This window comes from Lynx rufus, unplaced genomic scaffold (assembly GCF_022079265.1).
Source record: "Lynx rufus isolate CCGP_SWC_20201006 ecotype Redwood Valley unplaced genomic scaffold, mLynRuf1.p SCAF_17, whole genome shotgun sequence".
Taxonomy (NCBI): domain Eukaryota; kingdom Metazoa; phylum Chordata; class Mammalia; order Carnivora; family Felidae; genus Lynx; species Lynx rufus.
The window spans coordinates 43,063,570-43,076,709 of NW_025814831.1; the positions used below are offsets into that span (position 1 = coordinate 43,063,570).

Genomic DNA, 13,140 nt, shown 5'->3' on the forward strand with positions numbered 1-13,140 from the left:
AATCTGAATCACAAGTTCACAATGTGGTAAAATGAAATTAAGAAACAATGATTTCAGTAATGCTATGCCATCACTAGTGTTTGGCTCTGACTTTGTTCTTGTAAATCAGATCCTGATATACAGTCTAGAGCATCTAGGTTATTACTCTACAGCATATTAAACACAGAAAAGGAGGTTTAAAAAAAACCCCTTTCAATGTACAAACATGAATTTAAAAACTGATTTTAAAAAATCACCTTTTTACATAATGTATATGGCAAAAATGCTTTAAATACATGATTTTGGAAGAATTATTTACAAAATGTATCAGTCTGTGGAACAATTCACAGACAAAGCATACATAGTTGCTTTACTTAGTTGTTGCATCTCAACTTTGGGAGATAAGAAATTTATTCGGCAGTATAGCAAACATAAAAACTATGACAAAGTATTGTAAGGGCAACCAAAAATTTGATCCTCGAAACAGTTTAAATACTAGGACTGCCAAAGTTTCTAAACGAGGACATACTTTAATGATGCAGATGCCCATTTAGAGTCCGTGCTGTCTGAAGGACGGAGACGCACTCCCTTCAGCGCGGGCAGAGCTGCTGGATGCAACCTCCTGTGAAAGGGACAGCTGAGAGCTATTGTCATCCAAAGAGTGAATTAACCTAGAATTTTCTTTTTTTCCATTTTATTAATATTTTAAAAAATACATAAAAATACAACATCCAATGTCTGAATAAATATATTTAACAAGTTGCAAGATAATACCTTATTTTACACAAAATTTTCAGCTTTAGAAATCTTGTTAAATAACTTCATTGTTGTTATATATTTCATTTTTGTCTTTTTGTAACAAAATAAAAACTCTGAAATTACATAGAAAAAAGACAAAATATTTTTGTCAAGGGATAAGATAGTCCACTGAAAACTTATTCACAATTCCACTGTAAACATTAATAAACATTAAAATATTTGCATAATTGTGTGCTCAAAAATCCTATAAAAAGTGGAAGACTTATTACAACTGTAGTTTTCAGTCAACTACACTTCCTTTCACAATTTATTTTGTCCCATTTACACCTTTAAACCTGGGCACACTGCTGAACATATACTTTGGCAGTTCTAAATAGCAAGTGCTTCCACAAAAATAAAAAAACAACAGCAACAATAATTAAAAAAAAAAACACAACATAAACCCCCTACTCACCAAGTGTTCAAATACATCTTAGTGAAAGTGCAGCAGTCACTATTCAGCTGGATAATATTTTGATGTTTATCATGTGCACTTGCTTGTCTATGATTTCTATAACATTTGAAAGCTTTATTATACAAATTCAAATTTGCTAAGTGCCCTTTTTCTATCTTCACAAAAAATGAAAAATTAGGAAAAATTATGACAAATATGGCAGGCTGCCTAACCTTCAGTTATTAATCAGCTTACTGTTTGCAACAGAAAAAAAAGAAAAGAGAGGGAATAGATACAATCCAGCCTGGAAAAGTATACAGGATATACTTAGCAATGTCAAACCAGTTGAGTGCTTTCTGTGGTTGTATTTCAGGGTTTTGGGATTTATGTCCATGGCAGCAAACTGCTGGGAAGGCAGAGAAAGCGTTCATCACCTGCATTCTACAGCAAGCACATTTTGTGGGGGAGATGATGATGATGGGCTCATTCCAGTGTCTGACGAAGCAGATGACATGGAGGCTCCTGCATGAGACACTGCGGAAGCCAAACAACTACATTAGACCCAAAACGATCAAAGATACCTAGCCACTGGCAAATTAGAAATACATTTACCATTCATTTCAATCAGTCCCCTTAAATGGTGCTAAAGGAATAACATCTCACAGAATTTCCTGTAACCAGCTAACCACTGGCTTCCTATCCTTATCCTGCCCAACAGACCTAATGGACACGACATTCCCACAGGTGACAGTAGTTATCTAGGTCAGGTATCAGAATCATAAGGATCGGGATGGAAGTGTAGTTGTGTGATTAGAAAAAAGTCCTCACGTGACTTTAACATAACGCTCCAGGAGGAAATAACACAGGTTAAGGATCACCACTCTGTGCATTTCGTACTTTGCCATTTTTTTTATGTATTTTATCTTCTCTTTCTTGGCAACCCTTTCCTATCTCCTGCCAATCTTTGCCTAATTGTTCCTAAATAAGAATTTAGGAAAATTAAAAGTTAAAATTAAAAATTTTTGTTTAAGTAGATCTCTCTCAGTGTATACATGTACTATCACTGTGACATATAACTTGTTATTATAAATTCTAATATGCAGAAGTCACTCAATGTCTCACTTTAATAACTCACTTCACACTTAAAAAAACTAAGAAAACAAAAAAGGGAAGACTGTAATGAAAGAATCTTTTTTTAGTTGTGTGAAACTCCTATCACCTTTAGGAAATTTGAAGCAGGTCAGGGTGCTCTGAAGAAATTTCAATTTGTTAATTTGCTTTTCTTTTTGTGTTTAGAAGTTCTGTAAAGACTGCCTGCTATTTACAGTCTTTAAAGAAAAGGACAGACATGGAAAGCCTGATCTCCTTCCATTAGCTCCGTCTTATTTCTAGGAGTAAAGATTGCTGGACTTGGACTGGATTCAAGACCACATATAATACAACTCATCTTCTCAGAAATACATCCCCGGAGTCTCTGCATTGGCAGAAAACTCTCAATATGGGCAAGCCTGTCGGGTAATTTACCTTTTTGTAAGAGACCGCCTTCCCAAAGCCCTCCCCTCATGTACATCCTACTTCTGGAATAGTTGGCTCTCTCGGCCTGCTCTGCAGTGGTCATTCTATAGCTTTCACTCATCACCTTGGTATTTGCCTCACTATTTTCCTAGGTAGGATTCCTTGTTTGCTGGATCTCATGTTGTCTTCTTAGCTTTCTAGTTTCTAGTTTGGCTTCTAGTTTCTAGTGCTACCATTGAGAAATCTGACACGAGAAACCTGATGCTGTTCTGAGACCCTTTTTTTAGATATTTTATTTTAATTTTATTTATTTTAGAGAGCACACGCATGAACACAGGGGAGGGGCAGAAGGAGAGAGAGAGCCAGAAGGAGAGACCATCTTAAGCAGGCTCCATGCTCAGCACAGAGCCCAACTTGGGACTCAATCCCACCATGTCATGATCATGACCTGAGCGGAAATCAAGAGTGGGTCACTCAACCAACTGAGCCACCCAGGCGCCCCTAGATATGCCTTTATATGATAAAATTTTAGGATCTTCTTGTTACACATAGGATTCTGAAATTTCACAATGTGCTTTGGTGTGATTTTTTTTCCCCCATTCTTTAGAGAGATTACGGTGAATTCTTTCAATCTCCTAATTCATATCCTTTATTTCTGGAAATTTTTCTTATAATAGTTCTTTGATGACAGTGTCCTATGTTTATTCAGTGCTTTTTCTAGAAATTCTGTGATTCAGAAGGTGTATCTCTTGGCCAGATCCTATACTTCTCTTACTTCTTTTCCCCTATTGTCTTTTTGACCATCTACTGGAATTTCTTTAGCTTTGCTCTCTCTTCTATTACATTTTTTAAATTCCTATCACATTTTTAATTTTTGAGAGATCCTTCTTGGTCCCTGAATTGTATTACTAGTATCATATTTTCGTTTCAAGACTGCAGTACCTTTCCTGCGTCTGTGTCTAGCTATAGTTTGATGTTCTGGATAGGACATTGTCTGTTTTTTCCAAGGTCCTTTTTTTACTCTCATTTTCTACTTTGGTTTCTACCTTTATGTAGAAGCCTTCCTATCTGCTCTTGTGGCTTCCATATTTAAAAGGAGGATATCAAAAAGCCAACTGGAAGCTGTGCACAAGTATGCAGAGCTTTTCAGTGATGGGCAGTATATATGTACTGATTGGCAAGGATCTTGCTTTTTGGTTCAGGAACCTCCAAATGTTGGTATCTGTGTTAGTCATTCCTCTTGGGTTGAACAGCTTCTCCAGAGGAATTCTTCAGTCTCCTCCCAAGAATGAGCATAAGCTTAGTTGTCAGCTTTCAGGAAGCCAAAAGGATAAGAGTTACAGTTGGAAAAGGGATAGGAATCTCATCATTCAGTATTGTATACTTCTGCTCAAGTTCCTTATTTCTGGTTTTGCACTTAACCCTCACCTTCAGTTAAGACTGGTGTACTTGAAGTCTACAAGCCTATTCATTCCCCTCTCCCTCCAATAAGTTAATTTCTTATTTTTCTGCTAAAGCTGCAGAAAAGGGTAGTTTGTTTCACAGCATGGGACGAAAGAATCCAATTTCTCCTTCCATTTTCAACCATTTTTAATCTCACATATATCCCTGCTTTCTGGGGTGATATGATATAGACTGGCTTGCTTCTTGTTTTGTCCTAATGCAAGGATAAACAAGCTTAGGTTTTTGCATTCTGCTAGGACGGTTACAGCTGTCTGTCTGCTTCTCAGCTTGTAAGAGTTAAGCTGTTGATATGTCTTGTCTACTGTGGTCTGCTGCCCCCTTACCTTGTTCTTGTGGGTACAGGGCTTTTCTTTACTCTTATTTTATAGTGGGGCTTGGGGATGGATCTGATGTGAATATACCAATGTTTAGCTATAATTCTGTGCAGTTTTAAGGTATAGGCCAGGCATTACTCTCTCTCCAAGATTAATCCAAACTAATCTCTCCTTCCACCAAGTAGTATCACTCTTGGGGCCCTCCTCACACACTCTCCCACTAGAAGTTAAGATCTTTTGAGATCAAGGTCCGTATTTCATTCATCTCTGTACTTACCACCTGGAAGAGGGCCTAGCACATAGTGTGTATGCATTAATGTTGTTGAGCTGAACTGTTTCAATGAATGTTGTTGAGCTGCTTAGGAAATAATTTATGATCCCAACAAAATAGTCTCTTTGAAGATAAGCTCATATGTCGATTAATTTTGGTGAACCTCATAATAACAGATATAGTGCCTGTTAATAGGTAGCCAATAAATGTATGTTGAGCAAAGACTGAATTTCAGAGGGAGTAACTCTTCTTGAGAACCCATCACATTTAGTAAAATCACACATTTTGTAAAACAGTTCATAGTCCTTTTCAAGAATCTCATCCTGATTAATTCAGTTGTTGACTCATTTCAACAATAGCACAAAGACAGCATAAGGAATCTAAAAACAACAATGTGTACTATATATATTCAAAGACTAACCTAAATCTTCAAAAATGATAGTATATATTTGAAAAACAGAAGGAAGAAAAATTACAATCAAATTACCTTCTCTGTCTTTCTTTTTTAATCTTTTTCTCCTCCTGTCTATGGTTGCCACTTCGGATTTCAAAGACATGTAATATTTTCTTATTTCTTGTAATTTTTCTTGGAGAAAAGAGATTCTCTCTGTACTGTTCATATTATCTAATTCATCTAAAAGGGAAAAAAAAGTTAATTTGGTTTAAAAAAATTACTTAAAAGAATATGGCAGTTCTATCAAAAATCCAACTTATAAATCCTCAAAAGCTTTAATTTATGAAAACTTTTACATATTAATAGCTAAATAAGGCTCTATAAACAGTATGACACTAATTACATTCATGAGTAAGATTTCTGTATGTAACTCAAATTTCTTGTACTAAATATATATTACTTAATGATGTATTACTTAAATGATCAGCAAATAACAAGAAAACATCAACACACAGCAACTGTGATCTATAATTATATTTATCTAAATTGTTTCTTTGTATAGATGATTTTTTCGTTTATTAGTTATTTACAATTACCAATACTAGAAAGGGTATTTCAGTTTCAATGATATATACAAATCACCATCTTATTTTGTAACTGGAGATCTTTCAGGTTAGTATTTATCAGGTTAGTATCATGAAAAGATACAGATTTATATTTAAGTGGTAATTACTGATAAGGCAACATTTGGAAACCTACATAAATGAATTTGGTAATCATTCTTTCTCATTTTGACATTTTAAGGTAAGTACCACTTTACAATATACATTCAGGTTTTCTAAAGCTTCTTACTGAGTTGAAAGCTCCATTTATATGTTCTAGGGGATGAATTTGGATGTTTATCCCTGTGTTTATCTTTTTCTCCATCTTTGATGTGAGGGGAAATCCTTGCAGGAGATCGTGCAAGCTTCTGTGGCTTAGACACATTAAGATGCTTTACTGGTGTACATTTACTTGAATTGTCCAGGACAGGAAGATCTTCACTATCACTGCTTTGTCCTATAATAAGAAAAAATTGATTCAGAGATTATAAATGATAAAAATCTCAAATATCAAAATGCAGCAGACCCAGCAATTGCATTTTTGTAATATCCTACAGAAATAAGTGTACAAATGCACAGATTTCTTTTTTTAATGTGTATTTATTTTTGAGAAAAATAAAGAGCGTGAGCGGGGGAGGGGCAGAGAGAGAGGGAGACACAGAAACCGAAGCAGGCTCCAGGCTCTGAGCTGTCAGCACAGAGCCCAACGCAGGGCCTGAACCCACGAACCGTGAGATCATGACCTGAGCCGAAGTCTGGTGCTTAACTGACTGAGCCACCCAGGTGCCCCACAAATGCACAAATTTCTTAATAGCTAAGAAATAGACATCTAAATGCCCACCAGTAGGAAAATGGTTAAAAATTATACACGGTTGATCACTGAACAACGTCGGGGTTAGAGGCACCGACCCCCATGCAGTCAAAAATCTACAATTACTTTTGACTCCTCCAAAACCTATTTACTAATAATAGCATGCTGTTGGCCAGAAGCCTTACTGATAACAAAGTTGAGTAACACACACTGGTATGTTATATACAACATTATATACTGTACTTTTATAACAAATTAATCTACAGAAAAAAATGTTAGAAAATCACAAGGAAAATACATTTACAGTACTGTAAAAAATCTGTTTATAAGTGGACCTGCACAATTTAAACTTGTGTTGTTCAAGGGTCAAATATACTACTGAATACTTTGCTAAAGTGGTTAAAAAGAATTAGCTAAAGTTTATAAGAACAAAAATGGCAAAATATCCAATATATATTATTAAATGAAAACTCAAAGTTATGAAACAATATGTGTAGTATTGCCCCATTTATGTTTAAAACCAAAAACAACCCAAACTGCATAATTGAAGGACAGAAACACCTGATGTATACACATCCTTTAACATATATAGATGTTTGCATACATATGAATTGCATAATTGTTTGCAATTCTATCCCTCCTCACCAAATTTGTACTTAGAGATGCTTTTGCTCTTCACTTCATCATAAATTAGAATTGTTTCCTTCCCCCCCCCATCTTCTATATCCTACTTCCACCCTACTCTCTCTCAAAAGCCAACCTTGCCTTCTGACAAGGCAAGGTTGAGGGTTACCCACTCAATTTCCCAGCCTCTCTCCTCTATCTGTATCTGTCTTTATTGACTTTTTTTTTGGGGGGGGGGGTCAAAAAGAGAGTGTTTCTGAAGACTACTCTCTTCAGCTGTACTCTTAAAACCATCCACTCCCAGCTCCCCTGGAATATCTCAACATCAATTATCCATCTTCTTTTAGCTTCAACTTCTTTTCCCAGAGCCTGCCAACATGCTTATATCTTTCCCACTCTTAGAGGAGGTAAAAAGAAAACTTCTCCTTTTAGCTGGCACCTCCTTCCTTCTCTTTTAAAGTAAAATTTCTTGAAAGAAACTTTGTTATCCTGGTTTCCACATCTTCTAATCACATTCCTGTGCTCTTGTTAGGGTCCCAACATTTACAACTCAACAAATCCAATCAATGTATTTAATCTTATTGCATATCCAATAGCATTTGAAACTTTTTTATTCAAACCCACCGGCATTTACTGATTTGCATTTGTCTCAGATCAGTGCCCATACAGATATCTCACATAATTCTGTTGGTCCTTTTTCTCTTTTTACATCTCTTCCACAGGAATCGCATCTTCTTACAATCCTTTACACAACCATCTTCTAAAAACAGACTCTTCAAAGCTCCACACCCCTATTTCCCTAATACTGGGTATCTCTAACCCAGCATTCCCTGAATTACTTACTCTTCCAACAGCCTGCTGCTACTCCTCTATCCCATGTGTCCATTAGCCAGTCCCTCATATGTAACTAATAATGACTGAGTCCTGATGATTTCACTTCCCATCTCTTTAGTTCATTTCTTCTTGCCAAAGATTAAACCAGATATTCTTTCCCAAAAGTAAAACTGATAATCTCCTTTCTTCCTTTTTAATCCTTTTTACTTTTTATTTTGAGACAATCTTCAAACTTAGAAAAAAGCTGTAAGAACAGTTACCAAAAAATGTTTTTCTGACCCATTTGAAGGTTAAGTTGCCCTGCCACACTTGAGTATTTGGTGTTTATTTCTTATAAACAAGAACATTCTCCTCGTGTTATCTGCAAACTGGCCCCCAACTTAGCAGTTTATATGTCATATTTCTGAGTGTTGGAATCTGGGAGCAGCTTGGTTGAGTGATCTGGTTCAGGTAATTCTTGTGATGTGGCAGTCAAGCTTTTAGCTGAGGCTGTGGTCTCTGTAGACTTGACTAGAGCTGAAGGATATGCTTCCAAGACGGTTCACTCGCATGGCTACTACTGGCAGGAGGCCTCAGTTCCTTGCTGGCTGTTGGCAGGATAAGCTCAGTTCCTCACCATGTGGACCTCTCTATACCTGCTGTGCCGTCATGACTTGGCAGCCAACCTTCACCAGAGCAAGTGATCCAAGGGAGAGCAAGGAGGAATCTGGAGTGCCTTTCATGACCTGTTCTCTTGAAGTCCTACTCTATCACTTCATTTGTTACAAGTGAGTCACTAAATTCAGCCCACATGCAAGGGAAGGGAATCAGGCTTTGCCTCTTGAAGAGGGGACTATCAGTAAATTTGTAGATGTTTTTAAAACCACCACACTCTTATAGAACCACAATACAACCATCAAAATCATGAAATGAACACAAATCTATTATCATCATCCAATCTTCCTATCCCATACAAGTTTCTCTACTTGACCTGGTAATGTCTTTTGTAACAATAGGATCCAGGTGAGAATTATATGCTGCATTTAATTGTCATGTCTCCTAAGTCTCCTTTCATCTGGAACAGTTCCTCTTTCTTTGACTTTCATGACCTTGACAAGTTCTCAAATTGCAGACCAGTTATTTTACAGAATACCCTTCAGTTTGAATTTGTTGATGGTTCCTCATGATTACATTCAGGTTATGCATCTTTGACAGGAATGTCACAGAAGTGCAGCTGTGTTCTTCTTGTATCCTGCCAGGTAGTACATGATTTCCTCTTGTCCCATTACTGGTGGGGTTCACTTTATGTGACAAACGTAGTATCTGCCAGGCACAATGATGTTATTCAGTTGCCCTTGGTAATTCCTACTGCCTCTCTCTTCTCGTTTCCCATCGCTCTTTCTCTCTACATCTGTATTGTCCAGCCACAGGTGGCTATGGTTCAGAAATTTTCCTTTGAAATGGCTTTGATCTTGTATAAAATCATATGCTCCTTCTGTGGAATATGTATCTACTATAACCTGGAATTTTCCTTTCAGACTTGTATGAAGGCTTATTTTAGAGATAAAACTTTAATTTGTCAAAATCAACCATGTTTATTTCTGTTATATTCTATGACTTTGTTTTTATTCCTTAGGGTACAAAAATCTTTCTCATGTAATCTGTTGATTCACACTGATTTGTTAATTTCTTCGTTTATTTCCACATGAATTTCATTATCCCCCATCTTAAAAATACTATGATACTATTTAGGAATCAGCTTTTCTAGATTAAAGTAAACCATTCCATTCAGAAATGTAAACTTAATCTGTTTTTACCACTAGAGCAAATATTACTTTTCTATTATTCAAGATCCTCAAATACATTCCTCAATATTAAACTGCTTTACATAAGAAATACAAACGAAGTAAACAAAAAAAATAATCACAGCTATTCCAGCTCCAAATAAAATTGATCAGCCCCTTCAGATCAAAAACTAATGGGAAAACTGCTATTTTCAGAACATAATAAACCAAATTTATTTTTAAATTGACACAAATGATCAAGCCAACAAAATGCTGAAAATATTAACTAAATTTATGGTGTCTAAAGCCAGCATTGGAAAGCACCAACCTGTTCCATTCTTTTCACTTTTGGCTACAGCACTTGTTCGCTTTGGGGTACGCTTTTGCTTTTTTGCCAATAATCCACTATTTCCATCATTTGGCCTTTTCTGACCTGAAATAAGGGGGAAGAGACGACTTGAAAAATACATACATTTTGGATACCATTAGTTTATTATAAAAGACATGGAAATTATTTATAGGATGAGAGATTTCAGTGGAATGGGCAGCTTCACATGATACCATTTCAATAATAATTTATTTCGGTCTGCATATTTTCTGAGAATGTCACCCTCTCTAAAAAATAATCCTCGTCATCTAGACCTACTCTAGTGCCTCCATATTCTGAGAAAAGAACTTTACCTCCAACTTTGACGCTAAATGCTTGTTATCTCTCCACCTTTCCCTTTAGAGCCCAGTCCAACAGCTACTACTGTTGCTTGCAATACTTTTTCTTGAGAGTTTTGCAGAAGCATAATGCCTCCATTAGTTGCAGTTCTGGCTGTACTCCTTTCAACTAAAACTCGGTCAAAGGGGGAAGAAACTTTCTAAACGCCTGTCCTGCCATAACTTCAGCCGCTACAGTTGGTCTTCTGCGCTTGAGCCACCACCACCGCCACAAGAGCAGCTGTATTATTCACCTGTCTACTCCACATGAATTTCTCGATGTACATTTTTTTTTAAAGGCATGGGAAGGGAAAGTGGGGACGGGACGTACAAAGGAAAGAAAGAATACGAGGGAGGGAGGGTGGGAACTTTACAGATCAAGAATGCCTAAAACTCTTAACTTACTAATTTTGGGGCTGAACGTAAAGGCTGATGTTCTCCCTAGAAAAGTTCTTACCCTTCTCTCTGTTCTCTCTTTCTTGAACAATTATACTACAGGTACCAGAGGCAACACCAGCTTCAAAACCATTTGCAGATTCCCTCTCACAGAGACCTTCTTGAGATTCTTCAGCAATGCTATCAACTTCAATGGTTATGTCACTCTCACTTTTTATACTTCGAGACTCATCTTGACTGAGAGTAAGTGGTGAAGCTACTGAAAAGTGATGCTGTACAACAGGAGGTAGGGCAGGTGGAATAGAAACAAGAGAGTTAGACTCAGAGTTTTCAACTACTACATCTTCAATACTGGTCTTATCCTTCTCATCCAAATCATCCAAGTCTACTTCATGGCAAACCAAGGTCTCAGGCCCAATCAGAGGCATTGCATCCTCTTCTTCTTTTAGTGGCGTATTTACAGTTTCTTCAGCTGGACTGTCAAATTTTTCACTAGTCAATTCTTGACTGCGTTGGTTGGACTCTGCGATTAATGATGGCATTTCTTCATTTTCTGCTTCAAAATGTTGTTCAAAATTTAAGTTTTTCATTCCCTCAGATGCAATACAGTCACTGGTCTTTTCTTGAGATACGCTGTTTGTCATTTCCATTCCATTCTCGATTCTTGTTTTTTTCTCTGGTGATGACTGTCCCAGTAATTTCCGTTTCAACTTTTTTTCTTTTGCACACTGGTCAATTTCATCTTCAGCAGTAGAGGAAAAATTTTTACTGTCTAGTGAAGAAAATTCTAGACTCTGAGCTTCTATATGAGATTCACTTCCTGCTTCATCCTGGCTAAATGATGAAATCTTTATAATTTCTAAAGAAAGATCTTTTGTCTTGCTTCGTCTTCCCTTTCCTTTAGGAGATTTTTCAGCCTCTTTCTTAACTTCTTCTCCTTGTTCCACTTTATTTCCAAAAATCTGTACTATTTGTTCATTCTCTCCAACTTCTAACTTCAGTGTTTCTAAAGGCTGCATTTGTGTCCTTTCGTTTTCTTTTAATATATGTGCAGCAATCTTTGGATTTTCTTCATCTAGTTTATCGTCATTCAAGTGTTCATTTTTTTCTAGTTCTTTAATATCAGGAGAAAGTTCTTCATTCATCAAATTCTTTTCTAAAAGGTCTTCTGTTTCACTATCAGATGAGCAAGAGTCTGCAAGAGGAAATATTACTGTATTACAAAGGTTTCTGTCTTAATTACCAATGTAATTTTAGAATAAAAATTCTACCACTCTAAATCATACACCACTGAATACTTCCCTGTAGAAATTCCTGATAAATCATACATTTGGGCCAAAAAATGGGAGGGGGTGGTAAGTTGCAAAATTAACTCCATGTAAAAACACATTACACTGAAAATATTACTATCTCAAGTCTATAAAAGAGCTAGTTTGGGCTATGAAAAAAATCTCAGAAATTGGGCTATGAAAAATCCTCAGAAAAAGCAAAGGACTAGTACTGAGATAGTAAGTTAATACATTAAGTGGTTTGATCTGAGGTCTAATAGATATTGATTAATAAACGTAATGGGCATTCTGTGTCTCTAGAAAGGAATATGACATTCTATTTTTAAAAATTCTGAAAAGAAGAGATGCACAAAATGAGCAGTTTGAATTCCCAAAGGTTTAAATATTCTTTTGATTTAAAGACATAAAAGTATAGGCAAGCTACCTTCTTGCAAAAGAACTCATTCTCTTTAAGTTAGAGAATTTTTTAAAATAATAAAGTAGGGCTGTGAGAATGTACAGGAACTGTAAAATATAAAAATTCTGCCCACATGGTACTCCTATTGTAAAGAAGTCCAAAAAGGCAAACTCAAATAGACAAGCTTCATTTGGTGGACATCTTGCATTTGTGTGTTATGATAAGCTTCCAGTAGATGGCAGTGATGAGGAGGGAGCAAGCCCTTTTCTAATTTACACACAAACACCACATGGATGAAAGGTAGTCCTAGTTCAGAATAGCTTTTTTCTTGAAGGGAGGAAAAAGTTTTGATGAGACAAGGATTTAACATTTTAAATTTCATGGGAAAACATACAGAAAGGTGAGAAAAAAGTTAAAAGCAAAATAAAGTATGTTCACCTATACTCATCACAAAACATGCCTATACCACGTTAGTTTGTGCACTTTGAACACCTTGGTGTCAGCTTTGTTGAAATATCCTGCGTGAACAGCACTGAATTGTAGGAGACACTGGTGCATGCTCTGAAGGACAGTGCAGCACACAGTAGGAT

General features: G+C 36.4%; 1 protein-coding gene across 2 annotated transcripts in view; it reads right to left on the reverse strand.

Annotated features, from left to right (window-relative positions):
• Positions 1–682: 682 nt before the first annotated feature.
• The window catches only part of ARID4A (AT-rich interaction domain 4A), a 64,336-nt gene continuing 51,878 nt past the window's right edge, over positions 683–13,140 (reverse strand). For both annotated transcript variants that reach the window (XM_047079578.1, XM_047079577.1), the window contains exons 20-24: positions 10,926–12,059; positions 10,092–10,196; positions 5,982–6,188; positions 5,223–5,369; positions 683–1,705 (exon numbers count right to left, since the gene is read on the reverse strand). In XM_047079578.1, coding sequence (XP_046935534.1) covers positions 1,602–1,705; positions 5,223–5,369; positions 5,982–6,188; positions 10,092–10,196; positions 10,926–12,059 — 1,697 coding nt within the window. In that variant the 3' untranslated portion in view covers positions 683–1,601. The remainder of the gene's footprint in view (positions 1,706–5,222; positions 5,370–5,981; positions 6,189–10,091; positions 10,197–10,925; positions 12,060–13,140) is intronic.